The sequence below is a fragment of the Pituophis catenifer genome, unplaced genomic scaffold (assembly GCF_029215685.1).
Source record: "Pituophis catenifer annectens isolate HBS135680 unplaced genomic scaffold, rPitCat1.0.hap2 SCAF_2, whole genome shotgun sequence".
In the NCBI taxonomy this organism is placed as follows: Eukaryota; Metazoa; Chordata; class Lepidosauria; order Squamata; family Colubridae; genus Pituophis; species Pituophis catenifer.
In genome coordinates, this window is record NW_027256882.1 from 209,357,697 (window position 1) to 209,382,796 (window position 25,100).

The following is a 25,100-nucleotide window of genomic DNA, read 5'->3' on the forward strand; positions in this document are numbered from 1 at the left end:
TTTTACAGTATTACGTCAGACAATCCAGTTGCTTGTTCTGTACTTCCTTATGCTCTTGACTATCTGATATAGTTATGGCAGGTTACATAAAAAGAAGCTGTTAAACTATCTAGTGCCAGAACAATTCTCTTTTCCCAATAGCAATGCCTTTAAATTCAGCCATAGATATATAACAAAACTGATTTTAACAATATTGCAGCCCCCAATATCTCATTTCAAACTTAATTGAACTGCCAACTATTATAATTAGATTTATGTTATTTGTTAAAATCTAAACAATCATATGGCCTTATCAGTGAAAAACATGGCTAAATGATGTGAGTTATATACAGTACTACAGTATAGAATATATTAAACATATACAGTAACTATATGATAATTCCGGATTTACAAATTATACATTACAAAATTGTTGTTATATTCTGTGCAGGCAATCACACCAGATGGGCTTTTTATCTTGTTTGGTAAGTTTAGTTTCTATATACTGAAAATACATAACATTGTCTGAGAAGCTTATGTTTCATGTTGAAATACAAATTATAATTGGTTTGTGTTTTTAAAAATACTGGGTGATATCGGTATATGTGTTGGTATATGTATAGGAACTTGATTCTTTTGTAAATAATAATTAAATATATCCGACGTGTAGTTTTTCATATCTGTTCTGCTGCTTCTTGCACAGTTCTCAGATGTGCTTAATATATGTTATTTTTAAAGCTTTCCTTGGTGTAGCACAGGCATTATAACATATGTATATATAACTGAAATGATCTTGCTGCAGAAAATGAATTCAAAATGCGTTTTATTTTTGCAGGTGTTTATGGTGATGTCCACCGTGTAAAAATCATGTTTAATAAGAAGGAAAATGCCTTAGTTCAAATGGCAGATGCAACTCAAGCCCAACTAGGTATGAAAAGTGCTAATCAAATATAGTGTGATTGTATTGCATAAACTGCTCGTTTCATTGTAATTTTCCTTTTTTTAAAAAAAATCAGCAAAACTCTTAAGAATGGAAACTAAATGTTACTGCTGCTTTTACCTCTGCAACAGGATATTGATTTTCTATGTTTTCAACTGAGGTTTCTTTAATATGAAGTTATGCATGTTTCATTTTCTATACTTTATTAATTGTGCATAGTGATCTGCTTCTCTCATAAATAATAATTAAAAGTATATCTGATCCTAATTCAGAAACATTATAAAATGAAACAGCCTTGGTGGTGCAGTAGTTAGAAAGCAGTATTCCAGGCTGACTCTGCCCATTGCCAGGAATTCAGGTTGACTCAGCCTTCCACCCTTCCAAGGTTGGTGAAATGAGAACCCTGATTGTTAGGGGCAATATGCTGATTCTGGAAACCACTTAGAGAGGGCTGTAAAGTACTACGAAGTGGTATATAAGTTTAAGTGCTATTGCTATTTTTGCTGTAAATAGCAAAATGGAAATCAACATAGTTGAAAATTAGTAAAAGGTGAATCTAATATACTGACTGATTATTGGAACAGATCTTTTAAAATACTGCTTGGGACAGTATATTTTTTATTTATTTTCCCCCAATCTTAACTTCATTGTCTTAAATACTTCAGCCATGAATCATTTAAATGGACAAAAACTATATGGGAAAGCGCTCCGTATTACACTCTCAAAGCATCAAACAGTACAACTCCCTCGTGAGGGTCAAGAGGACCAGGGTCTAACCAAGGATTATGGCAATAGCCCTTTGCATCGCTTTAAGAAGCCGGGCTCCAAAAACTTCCAAAATATCTTCCCTCCATCTGCCACTCTTCACCTCTCCAACATTCCGTAAGTACATCCAGATATAAAGGCTTGCTCAAGAGAGCTGTTGTGTCTCCCTCCTTTCCATTCAGCCTAAACATGTGACTTGTTGCCTTCTTCATCAGATGTTTGAGGGAATCTGCTGCGTTGTAGGCCAGTTCAGAATATGAGTAGTTTATTTGAGAGGTTGGTAATGGTACAGGCTTCTGAGTGTGCGATAGTGGCAAAAACTCATGCTTCTGAGTTTTGAGAGAGCATTTTTTAAAAAAAAGGTGTTTCTTATTGTATTTGGAGCATCCAGAGACCACTGTATTGTTGTCCTGCCAATTTTATTACCAGGATATGAATTTGATTAGTAGAGCATGATAATATTGCAAAAACCCCTGAATTTATAAATTCGCACATGGAGTCTTGAACTTTCTTTTTGCCAGTAGCAGTTTGCATTATATGAGAGGAAAGCTGTTTTTGAAAGCTACAGGTATCTGAATTTCAGAATTCTTGTGCCTGTTTATAAGTTGTAGTTTCATGTGCATAAATTAAATAATGTGTAGAGTAGATTCGAAACATCAGAGTGGTGACATCATTAAGCCCAAGAACATTTGCTTATTTTTGTCCTGAATACAACTCAGCACTGTCTCATTGCAGTGTTGTACCATAAAATGTATTTATAATGCCACAAGCCTATAAAAAGCCTTAATTATCTGTGGGACAATAAATAAAACTTCAGAGGACTTTATTTGTTTATTAATTTACAGTCAAGGACCAAAAGGAAAACAGTAAAACAGTATTAGGCAATAAAACTAGATGAGAAATTAGCATATTAGATGTAGTGACAATAATAAATGTTGACAGTCTTCTGTGCAAGACACGTTTAGCCAGAACATCCAAGCTTGAACATAATTCAAATCCAGCATCTTTTAATAGCAATTGCACTTAACAAGTTTTGAGAATAGAGATATGTCACTAGATTGATCTATGAGGAAAAGATGCAACTTCAATATCAGGCTAACCTGTACATTTAGTAAGTAGGGAAAAGTCAACTTGAAATGTCAAGTGCTCCTATGGTATAAAGGGAAGCACAATGAGACATTGAAAATTGTCTAAATGATCTCATTCCAACATGGCCAGTTGCTCACTCTGAGCGTGTGATACCTTTTATACTCTTACTCAATACATGCAATGGCAAAAGGGTAAGCCTATATTAAAATGTAATACTGCAGGCTACTTCTGCTGGCTGCTAGCAGTTTGGCAGTTCAAGTCTCACCAGCTCATGGTTGACTCAGCCTTCCATCCTTCCGAGGTCAGTAAAATGGGGACCCAGATTGTTGATGGCAGTATACTGACTCTATAAACTACTTAGAGAGGGCTGTAAAGAGAGGCTGTAAAGCCACAGGGAGGCAAATGTACCTACAAGGATTAACTGAATGGAAAACCTACAGCAGAAAATTAGTTTTAGTTTATATTGCATTTTCATGCTGGTCTACCAAGAGACACAGCCCAGTCTGGCCAAAGAAGTGCATTTGGCACGGAATGGGAAACATTAGGCATCATTTTGATACATTACTTAGTGCCTTAGCTCAAGATAATTTGACTTCTGCAGGAATTAAGTTGTTTCCATTCTTGGCCTTCATAAAGACACTTTATTTCTAAAGACTATTGTTTTATTTTCAGAGGGAAATGTATTCACTTGATGCAGTAACAAAAAAAATCCCTCTTGGCAACTTTAATGCTAACCCTCTATCTATTGTGTCATAAACAGTTGTGGATTGAGATCACTTGGTGCACCTGATTCTGTAATGGACCTCTGAATTAAAGTGCTATCGACTCATCCTTGAGTTGGTCCAAAACAATGCTGATATAACATATACTGTCCCCCAAACCAGCATTAGAAAATGCCCAAACATTTCATTTTCCAGATGTATGGACTTCCAACTCCACAGCACTTACGAGAATTCTGAGTTGAAGTCTATACATCTGGAAGTTTCCACGGTTTGTGTGCTAGACACTGCCCTAGACAATCCCTATCACTATATTGAACTTTTCTGAGTTATTGCTGGAGGGTGTTTTGAACTATGAGCAGGCCAATTCTTATAGGCAAGATTATTCTCCTTTCAGTACCTCACAAACCAGTAGGGAAAATATCCACCAATCTGCAGCAGCAAGATTGGCAGGAGTCTTGCTGGGTTTCACAGGATTCACTTCTCTGTCGTTCAGGGTAGCTTCTGGGAGAATAGAATTCACTTTTAGTGAAAATGCTAAAGTGAAATAATGAGAAAAAAAAATCCCCTCTTCTTCCCCAAATGAAATAGTTGTCTCTGCCTTTACTTGTTGAAAACCTGGAGAGGAGTTTTCAAAAATGGAGATGGGGGTGAAAGATATGAAAGCTATCTGGGAAGCAAAAGCACCATAGCAAAGAAACAACTGCAGTGCAGGCTGGTTAGAGACCTGAGGAGATTATCTAGCCATGCCAGCACATCCCATCATGCTTGGCTCCATGATAATTGGCAATGCAGCTTTACAGATTTTATGCAGGGGTGGGTTCTACTTACCTTTACTACCAGTTTGCAACGGGATCGCGCACGCGCCTTGCTTCTGCGCAGATCGCCAATTACGACATCCGGGGCGGTGGCCAGGGCCCCCCGCCAGTTTTACTACCAGTTCTTGCGAATTGGTCCGAACCGGGGGCAACCCACCACTGATTTTATGTATCTTGAAACTGTATTTATATAATGCCAAATGAGGAGGCTTTGTATGGTTCTGCTCCACTTGCCTTACTTATGGGCTTGCTTATGTAATGAGATAAGAGTATCCTGAGGAAAAGTGGGAGATGAGTGTCATTAGCACACGATTATGTTATTGTTATGTGCAAATGGGAAGAATGTCTATGGAGATTGTCCGTCATCCAGGTCATGGTTGTCCCAAAGGTGCTTTTTTCAAGAGGCAACTGGACTTTCTGGTTTTTCTTTGAAGACGTTTCGCTTCTCATCTAAGAAGCTTCTTCAGAAAGTCCAGTTGCCTCTTGAAAAAGCACCTTTGAGACAAATGGGAAGAATATTTTTCTTTTTAGACTCCATGAATATTTGCTAATGTTGGGTACTTAATTCCATGTTACAGGCCTTCTATCACAGTTGACGACCTGAAGAACCTTTTTGCTGGTACTGGGTGTATTGTGAAAGCCTTCAAATTCTTTCCGTAAGTTTCTGAACTTAGTGTAAAGAATGCATTCTTGTCATCCATAAGGATATGAAAAGATAATATGATATTGAATTAATATTGATTGATTCTGTTGGGGGTGGAAAGGAACGTGGTTACATAACTGATCCGGTTGGGGGTACACTGGTATAATTTTAAATCGTTTTTAATTGGGTTACTGATTTTAATTTGGTATTGTATTGTGATTTGTATTGAAGTTGTCATTTTGTAAGCCGCCTTGAGTCCCTAGGGAGAAAGGCGGCATATAAATCGCAATAAATAAATAAATAAATAAATAAAATTAAAAGCTTGACTGTATCTTTGAATTTCCTTTTCTGAAATTAAAAGCATAGAACTGGGAAGATGTAGCTCAGGGGTGTCAAACTGGCAGCCCGCAGGCCAGATGCATTACGCGCAGGCCACATCCACACCAAGTGTGTGAATGTGGGAAAGGTTGCAAAAAGTCATGTGACGGCAACGTGATGCGGCGAGTCTGTCACCTGTGCTGTAGCTGAAAAGTGTTTGTTTTAACACAGTATCAAGTTTTAGCACACTGACATAGAAAAGAACAAAAAATCAGAAAAGGGCCTAAATAACAACCAAGATTTTTAGCATTCTTTTTTTCTTGCAATGTAAGCAGAATGAAGAGCATCTGAAGATTTTCCAAAATAAGTACCATATAGGCAGAATGTAAGAATTGTGGTAGTGAGGATGGTGCATTATAAATACATGAACTTAACTGTTAACTTTTTGCTTCTAGAAAAGACCGCAAAATGGCTCTTATCCAATTGGGCACTATGGAAGAAGCAATCCAAGCCCTTACTGAGCTTCATAATCATGATCTTGGAGAAAATCATCACCTCAGAGTTTCCTTTTCTAAATCTACAATCTGAATCTGATGGATTGAGGACCTTTTGGAGTTCAACGCGTGTGCCCATAGTTCCCGTAAAATTTTCAGGCAGAGATTGTAATAGGCCAAACCAACGCTGCATCCTTGAACAATGAAACTTGTGTGGTTCATGTGTAATTCTAGACATTGTAACAAATCATGGGTTTATCTTTTGCTGTAATGGCAAATAGTCCTCCACAAAAATTTTCTGTTAATAATCTACCTTCTTTAGTAGAACCCATCTTTTCTTTTTCTTTTTGGTGATTTCAGGAACATAGTCAAGCTTTTATTCCCAGACAATATTTATGTTCCTTGTCAAACTGTGTGAGTGATGGAATGTTTTAAAAATAACTTTGGCAAATTATACATCAGTTACATTCAAAATATTTTTGGTGGGAATAGTTTTTTTTTTTTACCAATTAATGTTTTAATCATTCTGTATTGAAAATATTGGAGGAAAGGCCGTGCCTTATTTCTCCTTGGAGTAATATAATGATATCCAATTAATTCTGTAACCCACACAGGTAAATTGTCCTAAGGTGACCATGTTGACAGTTCTAATAGGCATTACATCAGAGTGTGAGAGATAATTGTTGTTACTATGGATGAAGTGTAATAAGATATTGGAGAAAATGAAAGAAGAAAAATGTCCTGATTTCAAGTTTTGTACATTTCTTTCAGAAAAATAATTGTTTACACTCCTAAGGAAAAAAAAAATCAGGTCTGTCATATGGTTTGACAAATTTTTAGAAAGATTATTTTTTGGTAAGGTCTTGTTTAAACATATAAAATTAAACCTCAAGGGTTTTTTGTACCACTATAATCTCTAATACTTAAATCAAAATTACTGTGTATTTACTTAATTTCTTATGTGCCTTATTATGTGCTTATAATGATATAATAGTTTAGAGTTTTATCTGAAGTATCTTTAACTGTATTGTGGCTTTGTGAAATTTTTTCCCTTTGTCTTAGTTTTTAAACATTTGGTGATTTTAAATATGTTTTTAATAAGTAATAGTTAAATCAGATTTTGGTGCTTTGGTATAGGGATGGGTAGGTTGGGAATGAAGATAATAACTCAGAGCTCCTGCTTCTAGGCCTCTTCACAATATTTTAGGGGTTGCAGTTGAGTGATGCCCTTGTTGGGCTTTAGAGAATGTTCTCAGTTTCTGGTTGATATCTAACAGTTGAGTTATTGACTCTGAGAATATTTTGCCTCAGGATTCTTTTCACCCAACAGTAATGGGCTTGTTGTGCTCGGTGCAGATGGGCTTGCATTCACAAATGTCAAAACTTCAGGACTGAATGTTCACTCCTTTTTGGAGAGAAAGATGCAATCTTAACTATTTTTTTGTGAAATATAGGTATACTCAAGTTATTTCTATGATTGTAATACAATGTTTTTTAGAGGGGTCTCAAGATGTTACGTCTACTGAAAAAAAATGCATTGTTTTATAAAATATTCCTCTCATCAATAAGGATGGTAAATCCTTTACATTGATTTGAAAATGGAGACAAAGATTTAGAAAAAAAAATGGAACGTAATAATATGACGTGTGCTCATTGTCTTTGGAACGTTTAGTAGGTCAGGTCGTTCTGTGAATACCAGCTTTTGCTTGGCAAAAAGAATTTCACAGCTTTAGATCAATCTCTAAACTCCTTTAAAATGACAAAATTATAAGTTACCTTTGAAATGCAAGTTTCTTACTAACATTGCTGTAGCATGAAAGGATACGCAGTGAGACACTGGCTGCCTTAAATTTATATAGTTGTGCGTGGAAGATACGGGTAGTTTGTTGATAATCACAATTTGGACACTTGATTAGCATGTGTTTGTTTTGTTTTGTCAACATGTATGTTTCTTCATGTAAAGCTACATTAGTGTCCAGTAAGATCTGATCCCATTTTAGCTATGACTTGCAGCTCTTTGAAAATAATAAGTCTATTAAAACAAGCCAACTGTAGAGTAGCAACATATTTTCTTAGTTTAGCAAAGTGATTAAAATGAGTGCCTGATTCTATTATGGCACAGGAGCCTTAGTGTTTCCCTTTCATTCTATCTATTTTAGTGGACCATGGCTCAAAATAAGTATATTCAGGATAACAGCCCCTTAAGCCATTAAATAGCTTCTTGGATTAGAGAACCAATAAATTTGCCTTGTGTTGTAACTTGCTAAATTACTTTTAGGCTTGGTCACCATGTGTTTAATGCTGCTACAGAGGGGGATGTAGTTGGACTTGATGAATGTAACTGAAGCAGGAAAAAATGAGACTGAGCATTAACATGTATAATATCAAGAGTGTTGTGTGTGAGTGTGTGTGTGCGCATGTGTATTATGTGAAATACCTTATGTTTTATGCTGATAAACATTGCAAGCATTTAATTTATTGATTTTACTAATCTTAAAAAACAATTTTGTAGAGTTAAGAGAAATAAATGGTCAATTTAAGATTTAAAAAAAATACCATAGTTCCTATAAAATTTCCTACTTCCAGTCTTGAGTTTTTAGACCTACAATTATAGTTATATGCTGGCAAATGTTTTGGATTTTATTTTGGATATATTCTTTTAGTGAGATCTCATCATAATTACATTATATTCTGTATAAATCATGGTTGTAGTGTATGTGTGTTTAACATTTTGAGTTTGATTTTACTTGGCAAGCTTGTTTTTTCCATGAGTTGCAAATATAAAAAATGGCAGTACAAATTTTGCATTTAAAACAGGAATTCCATTTATAGCAATAGTTAGCTTAATTTTCTCCTTCCGTGGAATGTTTTAGAAGGCAACCTCTTGAATATGGATTAAGATAAAAACAGATACTATCATTTTCTTGTCCTTTTATTCCTTTGCTGCAGAACATTAGCAGCAAATAATGTTACCATAGAATAGCAAGTGACTTAATTAAGGATATGGTTATTGGGTAACATAATTTTTTGCAGATATTGCCTTATCAAGGACCCTAGTATAGGAAATTATTTGACCATTCTCATCACTTTTTGTTCCTTTATTTATATCCTTTATTTTCTGTTCACCTATAAAGCTCTGTGGACCTTGCAGTTCCTTTGGAAGTGCAGTTGAAGTAACAATCTTCCTTGTCAGGCATTTTTGTGATCTCTGGTATTTGGGTTGAGGAATTGAAGGTAATTGGTTTTTAATCAACGTATAGAGCATATTTATACATAACAGCAGTAGCAAAGGTGCTCTTTTAGTAAACTGATTAGCGCCTTTTATGAAGAGGGATTTGCAGTTCCATAGATAAACATTTGTGATGAAATGCTTTCGAAATTAGGAATTGTGGCACATTCCTCATCTGATAGCAATGCATCAGAGCTAAAATGCCTTCAGAAACAACCAGGTTCAAACCTCAGATCTGTGGAGGGGCTAATTTGAAATAGTATTGGCTCAAGTTTTCAGTCAAGTAACTACCCACAGTCCTTTGGATTTTTATTCCTAGAGGTAAAGCCATAATAGTTTAACAATAAAATGCAAACTGGCTATATTTGACTATAAATGAGGAAAAAAGTAAACTGTATTTTCTTTCAAAATTGGCTCGGGAAGGATAACTGCAGTATGTATGCTGGCAGAGGTGCAATCTCTTACAGTCTCTTCATACCGTGCATTCTGTCTTTAATAATAATTGGTATATATAGGTGCCCAATTTTTAATATGGTTTAATTTAAGTATTGTGCCACAATTTTTGTTTCTATCTGACATATTAGCAGCTTTCTGAGCAACATTAATTTGAAGCTTTGCCCTAACTTGGTTGCCTTTCCCGTTTCTCACCTTTTGTATTCTTAACTGTGCTTGTAGGCTCTGTGTGCCTATATTTTCAAAAGTAGCCTTGAGTTGTCTGTGTAGCACCTCTTCTTCCAGACTGAAAGGCTCCACTTGCAATGGATACTTACTCTAAAGTTTAGCATGTTGGGGGGGCATTTTGTGAGCCAAACCCATTGCTGCCTATTTAAGTATGTCTGATGAAGACTATGGTGGTACTTCTGGGAATAGCAAATCTGAGCTGTGCTGTTCCAGTCTTCATCCTGTCTCTCTCTCTCTCTCTCTCTCTCTCTCTCTCTCTCTCTCTCTCTCTCTCTCTCTCTCTCTCTCTCTCTCTCTCTCTCTCTCTCTCTCTCTCTCTCTCTCTCTCTCTCTCTCTCTCACACACACACACACACACACACACACACACACACACACACACAGCTATTTTCAAAGGAGCAGACCTGAGTAGATAACTGTATTAAAGCCATTTTGTTTGCCTTGACACTTTTGTGGACTGGTAACTTTAATTACAACTGCCAGATTTGAATTGTGCTGAAAACTGTTGAAGTTTGCACACATATGTTTTTGAAGCAAACAAACTCCTAATTGTCTCTGCAAAAATCTGTATGTAGTATATGAAACTGTTCTTAATTTTTAAAGCAAATCTTAACAATTAGGAATTATTTTTTAAAAATGAAAGCATCGTAAATCTTAATTTCAGGGTTTTACAAAGAAGAAAACAAAATGGGACCAAAGTTTATGTGCCTTCAGTAGATTTCTGTATTATTATTATTATTTTTTGGCTAAATCTTTCAATCTATAAAATCAGTACTCTTGTGTTCAAGGAAATGTGTATTTATATAGACTAAAATACCAAATGACCCATGAACACATAATGTCCTTATGTGCAGTTGATTACTTACTGTTTCAGTCAGTTTATAGCTCTTTTGCTGTCTACCATTGTAACATGAATCATGCTGTACCATACAGGAGTTCAGACATCTGGCTTTACGGTTCTCACAGTAAGTTTTAACCGGGAAAATAATAAATTAGTGAGGAAGATACATATTTCCTCTTTTATAAGTGAGCTCTTGTAGAAATTCCCATTCTTGGATTAATGTGCATCATTAGTGAGGATAGGAGGAAAACACCCAATTAGTTAAACTTTTAATTCATCTCTTTAAATGTGTTATTTTTTTCTTCTCCAATTCGTTTTCCAGTTTCTGGACAAACAAGCCTACCACTTTCTCAAGATATGGTTGCTGACCAAACAAAATGTTGCATTATTAGATTGTCACCTCATTTGCAATGACCAAAGATTGCTTGCTCTGGTTTTACTGAAACATCTTGCCAGTTCTGTCCTTGAGGTATTTTTCTTGAAAGACTCCATGTAAAGTGGCCTTTTATGCTATTGATGGTGGTGAACAGACTAATTAATGAAACGAGACAAGATTTTCTAAAAATGTGAACCAAATAAAATGGTTTAAGGGAAGGGGGTGAGTGGATATTTAATACTGTATTCAGACAAATAAAGGCACACATTTACGGGAGCCAGACATTCCCTAATTTTTCATGTGTTCACAAATCCCTTTTTAAGTTTGTAAAAATATTCATCTAACACAAGAAAATGCTGTAAATATTTGTAACAACATTTTTTTACCTGGCAAAAAAAAAAAGGTTTTTGGGAACAAGTATAAAATGGTTTTTATATTATTAATAAAAAGAACATCAATTGTCTTGTATATTTTGATAAGCAACAGTACCAGCTTTTGTTTGTTAAGCAGCTTGTGGCATTGGAAGGGAGAAAGGATTCCGTGTTGTTGAGATGACGATGTTATAAATGCAAAGAAGTTGAAATATTAAAGAAACCTATTTTCTAACTGTGTAGTGCATGGTTAATTTGAATTTCTGTACACTGCCGTTTTATTCCATTTCTTTTTAAGTTTTGTGTACTTGCTGATTATTACTTGAGTATCTACCTAACTCTTTTTCTAAAACTCTAGTTGTAGCATGCCTCTTAATAAATGTCATGACATCTGTACTCTCAAATTTTTCTGCGTTCTTGTCTATTACTTTAGGTTTCCCTTTTTAATTGTTAAGCTAATGTCTGTCTCTTTTATTTGTGTTTCTTTCTTCTATTGGCCATCTATACTTGCTCTCTTTGGATTTTGTCTCAAGTCTTTGATAATCATGTTTTCATGAAACCACCTTATAAAAAGTAATATATAATGTAAGACAAATAATGTACTGTTTTGTTTTAATTTGTTCTGAGATAAATACTCTTAGAAGAAATAGTTATCCAGTTTAGTTCACACATGCCTGGCCATTGGAGCTTACTTAACAGACATAGCAGAGAAAGTACAACAGCACATAGCTCATCAGATACAAGTTCTCACTTGCCACCCCAAGTCAGCAAACATGAGAAACATTTTGCCACGAGTAAAAAACATTCTGAACTGTTTTGTCCTTGTTCATTTCATCAAGTCAGAATACCATCGCCAACTCTTAATTCTAATCTGCTTCATTTGGGGGAGTGGCTGGAGAAAAATAGAGCAAATCTTTTCTTTGCATTGACATTAGATTAAGTCCCAACAGAGATGATTTTATAATCTTGCCTCTCTCTCTTTGGACACCAGATTGGCTTGCCATTTCACTAGACTAGGGCTGTCAAACTCACAGGCCGGATGCACCACGCGGTGGCCACGCCCACACCCAGTTAGCAAAGTCCTGATGTGTCACGTGACTCCATAAATTTGACACCCTTGCACTAGTCCAAAGTCATGCTATTGTATTTGCTGCTAGACCACAGCAGCAAATTGTTAAAGCACACAAGAATAGCTGATTAATTTATTATATCAATATTCCAAAAGTCATGAAAGCATTTGCAAAACAGTTAACAGCAGTGATGAGCAAGCTAGGAATTTATCAAATGGCATTGCATTATCCAGCAGTGGTCACAGGAGACTGCAATGATGGCATAGGTGGAGTGACATCCTCATGCAAATGCAGCAAATACATCTGTCCCGTTTCTCTTTTGTCCCCCAGCACATCCCATTATCTCTCTTCTCAACATTTTTATTTTATCTCCAAGCTCTTGCACACGTACCCTGACGACCATTTAAAAGTAACTTTGGCTGCAAATGTGTTGGTGCTTTTATTTCTTTCCTAATTCACTAGTTGCAACTTGATCCTTGAAATTCTATCCTATCCTGAAATTACCAGGTGACCCAGTTGAGAGGCTTTGCTCATTATACCTCAGAGGTTGACTGAGGCTGACATCAGAAAGGGCTTTTTACAGCATCCCTGTGAAGGAGATGGGCAGTTCAAAAATGTGATAAAATAATCCTGAGCTCTTTGGAGGAGGATGAAAGGTGTGGCATAAATATCAAGGACTGGAAGTTCAGAGCTGTGCCGAAGCATGTTCATTCCCAGCTCTTGCACTCCAGATGTTAACTTTGCATTAAGAAAAGTTATGGAGGGGGAAACAACAGCTGAAGCATAATGGGGCAATACGGTAATTACACTGCACAGGAGGTTCCTGGTGAGAGCTGCAGTGATGTAATGATTGCATCCTGCTTTCATAAGCAGTTACAGTATGTTCCTGCTTTAACTTGTGGGAAAGCTGTGAAAGTTTTGAAAAATGTAAAAGAGAAAAGAATAGACCTGTTTCCCTTTTGTCAACATTCTATGATTAAGTTCCTAAATAACTTCCAATGGTGTACTGCATATTATATGAAAATGAGGGTGGGGATTAAATTGCAACATTAGATCATCCAGTTTGAATGCGTCCACTATTCTTCCTCTAATTCTGTAGTAGTAATGTTAGCTTTAATGTTAGCTACTCACACGCCTACAGGGACAGTTAAGGGAAGAGGCGCTTAGCCTGGGCTGTCTACATACTACTAAAACTTCTGCCTGTAACCTTAAATTGAGCAAAACGATTTATCATAGGGCAGGGGTGTCAAACTCAAGGCCCGGGGGCTGGATCTGGCCCATGGGATGCTTAGATCTGGCCTGTGGGGCCACTCTGGAAACAGTGAAGGACCGGCCCACGGTGCTGCTGGGAGCAAAAACGGAGCTTGAGGCTGCGTGTGGCTCTCCTGAGCTCCGTTTTCACTGGCAGAGGGTTGCAAGAGGCCATTGCAACTGAAAATAGAGCTTGCGAGGACTGCAGGTGGCACTCCCAAGCTCCATTTTTGGTGGCAGAGGATTGCAGGAGGCCATCGCAGCCAAAAATGGAGCTTGAGAGCTCGTTTTTGCTGGCAAAGCGCTCGGGCCGCCACTGATGCCCCTGACCCGAGTGACATCAAGCTAGCCACGCCTATCCTGACTATGCCCACCCCGGCCTCCCAAGGTCAAACATAACCCTGATGCAGCCCTCAATGAAATTTCAATTTGACACCCCTGTCACAGGGCAACAGTTTTTGAATCAAAGGTTCCTAAAATGGGCTAACCTAACTTACAACTTACAACTAAACGTCTGGGATCCATTAATCCTGTTGCTGCAGTCACATTTCCACAAGGAAAGTCACTGGGGAAGCTGGCAGGGTTTCACTACCTTCCTGTGCTCACAAGCACCATGTACTTTCTTTCCCAGCACGTACCCCAATACCCCCTCCACCAATTTGAGCATTGCCTCTCTCCCATTCCCCTTCCCCCAACAGCATCCCCAGAGCAGAGCTATCTACACACCATACCAAGCCAAGCTCAACAGCAGAATATAGATATGATTTGAAACTGTGTGTGTGTGTAAGATAGAATGGGAATTGCACTTATGGGTATATATTACATATTTATAATGATTAGAAAATAAATCCATTTTCCTTTTTTTTTTTTTCCTGTTTAGGAAAGGAAATATCTCTGAAATGATGACTAAAAAGCTCACAGGTGGTCTAGTAGTCAATTGGGGGATTTCAGGTGATCAGTGTTTTCTAGATAGTGGGGCCCTTTTCTGAGTGTGCTTGGCTGAAAATGGGAGGAGACAATGAACTGGGGACTTCTGCAATAGCACACTATTTTTTTGAGAAGAGAACAAAACCATGGTTTCTCTTTTAGTTCAGCTGTTCAAGCCTTCATAAATTACAGTATTTTTCGGAGTATAAGACACACTCCCCCCCCCCAAAGAGGATGGAAATGTTGGTGCATCTTATACACCGAATACAGCCATTTTTGGCCTCCCGAAGCCCCACCCCGCTCGTCCCATTTTTGTGAAAAATGGGCCTGTTTTTCGCAAAAACGGTGCACAGAGTTTGGGAGGCATGCAGAGTGCTCCTGGAGGCCAGGGAGGGCAAAAACCATTTTCCCCCCTTAACTTACCTCTTTGAAATCTTGGTGTGTCTTATACACCGGTGCGTCTTATACTCCAAAAATATGGTATTATACAAGTTTTGGCACTTTCGACACATATACAAAGTGCATATCAGGAGATAAAACTGATGAATTATCTTCTTTTTGCACACATGTGCCTTTTGTCCCAACATCATTTTGAAAAACCTCCAGAGAGACAAGGCATCATCCGTGAGAATATTAAAAAGGGGTATTTCTATATTTAGCATGATCAATTGCCTCTATTAGAGTAGTTAGTTTGCTCTAGTGGTTAAGGCACCAGGCTAGAAAGCGGGAGGCCATGAATTCAAGTCCTGTGTCAGCCTAAAACCATTTTTGGAACATCTTCAGGGCTGCCACAGCAAGGCTGGGTAGAGCTGTGGGAACGTGAGGGGGGAGATAGAGATAGCTGGGGGGGGTGTAGCCAAAATAGCATTCTTTCCTGTGGGAGCCAAGGACACTCTACCAGGTGTTGGAGGGGCGTGGACAAAAGCCAGCCAGAGTTGGGGCTGCAACCTGATTGGACCATGTGATGCACATGTGACCTGGGGGGCAAGAACTTTGGGTTTCCTCCATTGACTTTGCTTGTTTGAAGCTGGCTGGGAAGTGAGGACCAGTTTTAAGTCACTTTTTTTGCTGCCATTGTGACTTTGAACGGTTGCTAAACAAATGGTTTTAAGTTGAGATAGATGCATATAGCTATATTAAAATGTAATACATATTTTAAAATAATGATAGTTAAAAAGGAGACTATTTGAGGCTTAGGTAAGTGAAGTATCTTCAAAACAGACATTGGGGTCCCACAGATAGCAGGTATAGCAATACTGAGGGAAACGACTGTTTCTAATGACTATTAGAGGTCTCTATAGTTACAGTTCCTGCATCAGCATCATTTAAAAAAAACACCCCTCTCCAGGTTCTGGGAGAGAGAGGAAAAACTCTGGTGAAAACAGAGAGGAGGAAATTTGAAATGCGCTTACAGAATGCTATGTCCAGCTGCCCCAGTGTTTAGCTGCTAACTTTTGCCATATATCCCCGTTTTAGGCCACAAGATAAGGTTCTTAACAACTTTGCTGTTGTGTCTGGCTTTGCTTAATATTTCTATACTGCAGCATAGCCTCCTTTTTCCTGTAGTGTGCTGGTTTCAGTTGACGGCCATTTCTACAGTTTAAGTTCAGTTCAGCATAACAGCTGCCTGCTAAGCAATACACTCTGTCCATGGAAGAGAGATGATGCTTCATATTATAAGGGGTGCCGTATTCCCTTTGCGGTCGATGTTATTATAGGAAAAATGCTCAAGCACCACAATAACCACTGAAGCATTTTGATGGGAACCAAGACTCCAGGCAGTTCCCTCCCCTCCCCTCTCTCTTCTCTCTCTCTCTCTCACACACACACAAACACATACACTTTTTCATTTCTATCTGCTCCAGCACACTTTATTGCTTATGCTTGCCTGGTTGTCTAATCAGCAAACCAGGAGGCAATTGTTAATTAATCTGATTACAACCAAGCCAGAAGGACAGTATTTGCTCTCTATTTCATGTGCACAATGGCAGTCCTCCATCATGCTCCGCTGTTCTCATCTCAGCCCTTCAGCAGGAAGCAAGTGACAGCAAAACGTATAAAAATAAATGTAAGTTCCATTGTGAATGGGTAATCTCTATTCATTGAGGCTCTGGGCTCACTTCCTTTTATCTGAGTTGGAAATAATAATTTTTATTGCATTATTATAATTTTTTTTTTTTTTTTAAAAAGGCAACTACTGTCCAAGCCGTTCATGTCTTTCATATTTATTTGGTTGCTTGCAGTGTAAAGATTTATGCCTTTTTCGTTTAGTTTTGTTAAGTTTGTTTTTGCTTGGAAGAACATAAAATGTAGAAAGGCACAAGAGATATTGTTAAACTGTATTATTCTTTTAAAGACGAGACTGTGATAATGTTTGAATAAAAAGTTTTCTGCAGATTTCGGTGCTGAAGCTCTCCCAAGACTGATTTAAAGACGACCAGTGGTTACTTATTATAAGAACCTCTGAGTAAACTGAGAACAAACCCCACTCCTTACTAGCCCTGATGATGTTACTTAGTTTGGGTAATGAAAGTTCTGCAAGAAAACAACCAAGTTCAGAGAGCACCAAGGATCCTTCAGGGATCTTTCAACATGCATCTCTGGAAGGTTAGATTGAATCTTTCACTGGCCAGGCATTTCTGTTAATGGAGGGAGAGACACATATAGGTACGCCCAAGTTAGCACTAGCAAAGTAAAATAATTCTGCTCCAGTGCAATATGTCATGACATAATACAAGAGGGTTGTCTTTCATTTCTAATAGTAATGGTGAAGGATATGAGGGCTTTATGGAATGTTCTACTGAAACTGGGGGGGTTTAGTTGGTAGATAAATAAAAAGGAAAATAGAATATGCAAAGATGCTAAAAGAAAACGGGGAAACTGCTCCTTTTCCTATATCTCCAAAATAATGCCATTAAGCCTGGTGGGAAGGTGGTTTCCTGCTGTCAGGAAAGTCAAGGCCTCAAGGAGCATGGAAAGGGGGAGACCTAATTTTCCTCACTGTCATCTTCTCAAGCAAAGACCTCTCTCTTGCCATCTAACACCACAGCAAACCTTATCCTTACTTCCATCCTCGCTGGATGGAGGATGAGGATGGAGCTGCAAAAGCCATTAACTAGTTTTTGGCATGTAGAATTTATAATTTTTTTCAAGGCAAACCAAAAAAAAACAAAAAACCTTGAGGGGATAGTGTCTGATTCATAACAGCTGATTCCGACCATCAAAGACCAGTTTTATGGCCATTTCCTGTCATTACATGGACCTCCTAATGTTCCTAAACTGTCACATTCAACATCTCTTAATGGTAGCCAGGTTGGCATAGCTGCTGAGAGTCGCAGTTGAGTAAGAGAGTAAGCCCCCCCCCTCCGGTGAACTGGTCCTCCTCAAATATGGAAATCAACCCTTCCATTTAGAATTTTAGACCTTGGACCTAGTGCTATGATGGCGAACCTATGGCATGCATGCCACAGCTGGCGCACAGAGCCCTCTCTATGGGCACGCAACCCGTCGCCCAGCTCAGCTCTACCTCCCACCGGCCAGCTGATTTTTGGAATGCATGGCGGGTGGGGGAGCGGTGCATGTGTTCCGGAAGTATGGAAACGGGCCCGTTTCCAGCCTCCGGAGTCCGGGGGAGGCCATTTTCGTCCTCCCAGAGAAAGCCTCGAGCCCAGGGAAGGTGGAAAATGGGCCTCTTGGAAGTTCCGGAAGTGGACTTGTTTCTGGCCTCTGAAAGGCCTCCCGAAGGCCTCCAGAGCCTGGGAGAGGCAGTGTTTGCCCTCCCAGAGGCTCAAGGAAAGCCTCGGAACCTGGGGAGGACAAAAACACCCTTCCCACTGTCGTGCAGGTTGCTAAAATTTTTGAATCCCACCCCTCGCATGCATGTGTGCGGGGGCATGTGCGCATGCACGGGGGCACGCATTGCATTATGGGTGCTGGCACATGCATGCATTTTTGGCACACAAAGAGAAAAATATTAGCCATCACTGACCTAGTGTTTTTGTAAGAGCCTCATCACACCGTTATTTTATTGCTTTTATTTTTAAGCACACTTCTAAAATTTTTCTTCTCTCCCCCCTTCCTCTATCCTGTATGTTACAACCACTTCTGTATTCATGATGTAGAACAAATAAAAAACAATGATCAGAACTGATGATCAGGAGTAAAGGGGAAATCTGGTTATGCTCTCCAAAGTTCACAGCGGAATAGCACTTGGGTGTAGAAAAAATAGCTCAACATGAAATGAGAATCTGAAATCCATACTTTTCCCTGTGACAGTCTGTGAAAGCAAAAGTTGGACATCTGAAGAAGCAGAATAGAAATTGGGTTGGTGCTTTATGGACTTTGGTGTTCAGGAGATTGCACCTGAAAATACCATGGATAGCTAAGAAAACAGATCGTTGAACAAATCAATCCAGAGCTATCATATTTCAGAGACCTCATTCCTCCGACACACTATAAAAAGACTTTGCTCTCTGGAAAAATCTATAAGCTGAAAGGTGAAAGAAAAGAGGAGAGGGCAACCAAAAGCAAAGCGTACGGACTCAGCTACAATGGAGATAGGTGCACCATTGGAACCCCTGAAGGATCAAGTTGGGGAGAAAAATCTATGTGCTCACTAAGAGTTGGTTTGATGGCACCTAAGCAAGAAAGTTAGCTTTAATTTATAGATTTATCTGGAACATTGTTCCAGATGACCATCTGACTAACATTTTCCCCACCATCCAGTCAGAGCTGAAGCAGCTTTTTGGATGAGAAGCGAAATGTCGTCAAAGAAAAATGAGAAAGTCTAGTTGCTTCTTGAAAAAGCACCTTTGGGACAACCGTAATCTGGATGACTGAGAATCTCCATAGACACCTGACTAAAACATATTAATATGCAAGGCCAGATTGGGGAATCCATTTGTAATTCCCTCATCTCACACTTCGCTGAATTATTTGGGGAATTTTTAAGTTTTGACACTGGCAAAATCCTAACTGCACCATTCAGGAAGTGACAGCATTTCTGCAAATTGATTGTAGGCAGATCCTTCTTGGACAGCTACTTCTCAGGTAGCAATAAAGGAGGTAACCTTGACAGAAATATGTACAAACCGTACAAAATATGTACAAACTTCACGGGTGTTGAAGTGTTTTTTAAAACCTAGGAAACAAAATAATATTCAGAAGTGGTTTAGGCAAATGCTTCCCTGACTTCTCCCCCTCCCCTATCTCAATAAAGTGTAATTCTACTCTTAACCATAGAGTTGATTTTCTGTTCTCGTTTTCCTAGTGTGGCTAATGTTGCCTCTATCTCTACAGGTAAAGGCTATTCCTTGTCAACATGAGCTATATTTAGGAACTAATTGTAAAAAGTAAATGCAAAAACTGTTTCCAGCTTGTAAAGGGAGAAAATGTTGCCAAAGGCAATACAAGAGATCCATCAGGAAATTACATTAGAAGGCTCAAAATTGTTTATTTGTGTTATATCAGAATCCTCACTCCCTTTCATTGGATTAGAACTGCACTATTGAAGGTGTTTTTTTAACACACAGGCAGCATGTGCTGTTTTCTTGCTCAGTTTGAAAACTCTGCTCTAAATCATACTATTATCAGTTGCACCTTCTGGAGAAAGGGATAAGGAGGCTAAAAATGCTCCCCAAACCTTTAAAAGTCCCTGACTATATGAACATATTTTTTTGAAGTGTGATTATCTGAACAAGAAAAGGGTTTACAGTACCCGCTAGAAAAAGAAAAATCATAAGGCAATGAAATGTATGAAATCATACAAGAAACCAGTATACTATCTTCTTTCTGGCTACTAGTTGAAAGTAACTACTCCCTTGTAAAGTCAACTGATACTCTTATCAGGACCGCCACTTGGATAGAATGACTCTATCGAAAAATAGTCCAGAACTGAAAGATCAAGATACGGTATTTTGTTGTTTAAACACTAGCGGGTCTCAGGGGAGAATGCACATAATAATTAATATATTTGCAACTTTCTTTTGGGGAGCTTCGGCCTTATTTTTTCAGCTGATTAATTCTAGCCAAAGGTGAGAATTTCCAATAGTCTCTGCTCCAACACTTTCACTTTAGAAACGGTATTGATGTACCCCTCAAAAGGCTTTGCATCTCAAAATCCTGGCAAATCGATCCTATTAAACAACAACACCGTGCAGCCAATTCCCAGCCTACTAATTTCAGTCTCCCACTTCAGCCATGGGCAGAGTAGGGAACGCGGGTGTGCCACCTTCCTACATCTTCCATTCTGCAAATTATAAAATGCTTTTGCTGCAGCTTCATGGGTAACGATTAAGCTGGGGTTCAAAGGCGGAAAAATGGCCGTGAGGAGTTCTTGGGTGGCGATGGGGAGCAATTCAGATGCCAGGAGGTTCGGGGGGTCTCTCTTGCTACACCCGATGGAAGGGGCAGGAAGGGTCGAGCCAAACAACTTCCCACGCTCGGCGGGTGTTGAGCGCTTCCTTCCTGCAACCCACAAGGGTGACAAGCGGCAGGAGGAAGGGGGCGAAGACAGATTGGAGCCGAGGGAGGAAGAAGAAGGTGGCCGCGCCTTAGGCCGGGCCTCCCGGAGCTGAGACGAATTGAGGCGGGAACCGTCGCTGCTGGAGGCGACATGAATTCGGGGCCTGTTGGGCCGACGCGGGGCCGTCGGCGTGCTCAGTTCACGCTGCTGGTCTTGTGGGCGCTGCTGCTTCTGACCCGCTCTTCGGAGGAAGAGAAGAAACGGGGTAAGCGTTGACAGGGGGACTTCGCGTGGAATCCGGTGCTTCGGCTCGACTTGGGAGTTTAATTCGGAGCACCACTCCCGCGCCAAGATCTTGCTTGGCTTTTGAAGCATCCGAAGCCGGGTTTGGTGTAGGGTTGGGCAATTACCGGCGGAGTCAGGGGTCAGTTTTGTTTGCTGCTTCTCTCTCTTTCTCTCTCTCTTCGTTCCTTTCCCTGTGTCCCCCCTCCTTTCCCCTCCTCTCTCTTCCTCCCCCTCCCTCTCTCCCCCCTCCGTCCCATTCCGTCTCCCCCTCTACCTTTCCTCTCCTGTCCTCTCCCCCCTCTCTTCCTCCCCCTCTCCTCTCCCTCCTTCTCTCCCCCTCCATCTCTCTCTCTCCCTCTCCGTCCCTTTCCCTATCTCCCCTTCCCTTTCCTCCTCTGTCCCTCTGTCCCTCTCCTCTTTCCCCTTCTCTCTCCTTCCCTTTCCCTCCCTCCTCCTCTCCCTCCCTCTCTCTCCTCCCTCTGTCCCTTTCCCTGTCTCCTCCCTTTCCCTTCCTGTCGCTCTCTCCCCTCTCTTCCTCCCACTCTCTCCTCTCTCTCCTTCCCTCTCCTTCCCTCCTCCTCTCCCTCCCTCTCTCTCCTCCCTCTGTCCCTTTCCCTGTCTCCTCCCTCTCTCTTTCCCCCTCCGTCCCATTCCTTGTCTACCCCTCTACCTTTCCCCTCCTGTTCCTCTCCTCCCTTTCTTCCTCCCCCTCTCCTCTCTCCCCCCTCTCCTTCTCTCCCCCTCCCTCTCCATCCCTTTCTCTATCTCCCCCCTCTCTCTATCCTCCTCTGTCTCTCCCCCTCTCCTCTTTCCCTATCTCCTCCCTCTCCCTTTCCCCTCCTGTCCCTGTCCCTTTCTCCCCTCTCTTCCTCCCCTCTCTCCCCTCCCCTCTCCTTCCCTCTCCCTCCCTCTCTCTCCTCCCTCTGTCCCTTTCCCTGTCTCCTCCCTCTCTCTTTCCCCCTCCGTCCCATTCCCTGTCTCCCCCTCTACCTTTCCCCTCCTGTCCCTCTCCCCCTTTCTTCCTCCCCTCTCCTCACTCCCCTTCTCTCCTTCTCTCCCCCTCCCTCTCTCTCCCTCCCTCTCCGTCCCTTTCCCTATCTCCCCCCTCTCCCTTTCCTCCTCTGTCTCTCTCCTCCTCTCTTCCTCCCCTCTCCTTTTTCTCTCTCTCTCCTTCCCTCTCCCTCCCTCCTCCTCTCCCTCCCTCTCTTTCCTCCCTCTGTCCCTTTCCCTGTCTTCTCCCTCTCTCCCTTTCCCCTCCTGTCCCTGTCCCTCTCTCCCCCTCTCTTCCTCCCCCTCTCTCCTCTCTCCCCCTCTCTTTCCTCCAAGCTGCTTTATTAAACATCTTGGACTGTTAATACTAATAGAAGTATTACTTGTTATGATTGCAGCTTTTTTCAATATGCTATAGAAATATGCTGAGGCAAGTTATCGCAGGGTGGCAAAATATTTTTTTCCTGACAGAACAGTTAATCAGTGGAACGACTTGCCTCCAGAAGTTGTGGGTGCTCCAACACTGGAGGTTTTTAAGAAGAGGTTAGATAACCATTTGTCTGAAATGGTATAGGGTTGCCTGGTTGTGCAGGGGATTGGACTAGAAGACCTCCAAAGTCCCTTCTAACTCTGTTATTCTGTTATTAAGCAGGGCTGCAGCAAGTCCCTAGAACAATGTGATAAAGCAACCTACATGTTGATCTCCAGATGTGTTGCAAAGGCCAGTCATCTGCTTACTCTTCTGCAGTCTGAGTAATGCCGAGAAAGTATCTCTGGTCATGTGCAGAATCACATGCATAAATAGCTCAAGAATGCATCAGATGTTCTGTAGTTTTAGAGGGAAAACCCATCTGTATAACAAATACAGCCCCAGAATGAATTCTACTTTTTCATAACATTTTCCCAACATATATATTCTATTTTTTCCTAACTTTCAAGCATCCTTCTGTTCAGTGAGTAAAAGTACTATTAAAAAATACAATGGTCATTTCAACAGTGTCTCCCTTTTCAAACACGATGGGCCTAATCTTGATAGAAAGAAACCCCAAATATAGCAATGGCAAATTATGTGGAGAGGAGAGAGAGATATTTGTGAACCATTGAGCTTGCCCAACATCTCCAAAATGAGGATGTTGTCTTCTAGTAAGCATTGAAAGTTATTGCCTACATGCTAAAAAGTGGGTGGAAGCCACTCAGCACTTCATGCCAAGTTGCAAAATTTTCTTCTAAATATGTTATGCAAACCTTCCAGTTTGCAAGATTTATATGGGGAGCTTCCAGCAAGCCAAGCCAGTTTACCTAGTAGTGAAGGATGCTGGGAGTTGCAGTTCACTATTTATTCTCACAATAGCCTTATGAAATAACTTAGATTGCAATAAAGCAACTGGCCCATGAGGGATTGAACCTAGGTCTCCTCATCTGACAATCCTAATCTGAGAATCTCCCTTCTGTGTCTGCTAATTACATATTGTGCGCATTTTACTGCTTTATTAAATTAAATTAATTTCATTTATTAAATCCTGCTTTTCACTGAGCCCAAAGCAGGGTACAGAACACTAAAAATTTTAACGATTTAAAACATTTTATTCTAATGCATTTAAAAATATGTGCTTGCTTTTTCTCTTCTTCTCTACTCTTTCCAGGTTCTCCCTGTTTTTCAGGTTTTCAGGTTCACCCTATTTTTAGGGTACTTCCCATCTTAATTTAAATCCCCCTTTTGTTTTGTTTTTTGCAGAAAACACCAGAGACGTAATTTTTGATGTTTGTGCTACTTGCCATGCAAATGCCACCTGTGTACAAAAAGATGGCAAAGATATCTGTGAATGCAACTATGGATTTATTGGAAATGGAAGAACAATCTGTAGTGGTAGGTGAATATTTACAAACTGTATCCAACTTAGAGAGTTCTACAGCAATATGCTTTTAAATACACTGAAAATGAAAGTCAGATCGTGGAGGCATAGACCACATTGCCTTCCAATTAGGGGCCATAATACAGCAATTTTGGCCTCCCAGGGATGGCCATGGTTGTGGCCAGCATCATCATGGAGTGTATGTCAACATTCCAACTGATGAACCCAGCCAAAGCAAGCACAGCCGAGACAATCCAGTCTCTCTATGCAAAACTTTACTGAGTACATTATTTCGGCACTGATGCAGGCAAAACCAGATCTAGTTAATTCCTGTGCAAACACATATAATTAAAATATAGATTCTCCCTCCCCCTATTAGAGCAGGTCACATTGTCTAATTGAGTCTCATCGTATTGTTATGAGAAAAAGTCTTTGGCTCTGGCAAACACCTGCAGAACTGTCCTTGGTTGTCACAACTGTCTTCTTGATATCTGGAGCCTACATTCCATCTCCCCCTTCCCTCTCCTCCCCCCCCCCCGGTTCATTGGCAAGCTGAGAAGCGATAATGGTTGCAATAGCAAAAGCTATTGTCGAAGGTCGAAAATTGACAGGATATGGATAATAGATCAAAAGTATGCTTTAAACTTTGAACTAAATGTACCAGTAGTTCTCAACTTACAACCATTAGTTTAGTGATCGTTTAAAGTTACAGTAGCACTGAAAAAACTGACTTATGATCAGTCTTCACACAACCCATCACAGCATTCCCATGATCATGTGATCAAAATTTGGTGCTTGGCAATTGGCGTGTATTTATGCACTGTTCTGGGCTCATACGATCACCATTTGAAATCTTCCCAGCTGGCTTCCAGCAACCAAAGTCAGTGGGGTAAATCTGATTTGCTTAATGCCCATGTGATTCATTTAATGACTGTGGTGATTTGCTAAATACTGTAGCAACAAGTATCTTAAAATGAGGCACAACTACAATAACTGCC

General features: G+C 40.0%; 2 protein-coding genes across 6 annotated transcripts in view; both read left to right on the forward strand.

Annotated features, from left to right (window-relative positions):
* Positions 1-6,529, forward strand: part of PTBP3 (polypyrimidine tract binding protein 3) — a 57,036-nt gene extending 50,507 nt beyond the window's left edge. For both annotated transcript variants that reach the window (XM_070938562.1, XM_070938561.1), the window contains 5 exons: positions 431-464; positions 815-907; positions 1,585-1,801; positions 4,889-4,966; positions 5,727-6,529. In XM_070938562.1, coding sequence (XP_070794663.1) covers positions 431-464; positions 815-907; positions 1,585-1,801; positions 4,889-4,966; positions 5,727-5,859 — 555 coding nt within the window. In that variant the 3' untranslated portion in view covers positions 5,860-6,529. The remainder of the gene's footprint in view (positions 1-430; positions 465-814; positions 908-1,584; positions 1,802-4,888; positions 4,967-5,726) is intronic.
* A 14,527-nt stretch (positions 6,530-21,056) lies between these two features.
* SUSD1 (sushi domain containing 1) overlaps positions 21,057-25,100 on the forward strand; it is a 32,424-nt gene continuing 28,380 nt past the window's right edge. For all 4 annotated transcript variants that reach the window (XR_011600076.1, XM_070938558.1, XM_070938559.1 and 1 more), the window contains exons 1-2: positions 21,057-21,239; positions 23,985-24,116. Coding sequence is in view for 3 of the 4 variants with exons in the window: in XM_070938558.1 (XP_070794659.1) it covers positions 21,125-21,239; positions 23,985-24,116 (247 nt within the window). In the remaining variant the exon portion in view is untranslated. The remainder of the gene's footprint in view (positions 21,240-23,984; positions 24,117-25,100) is intronic.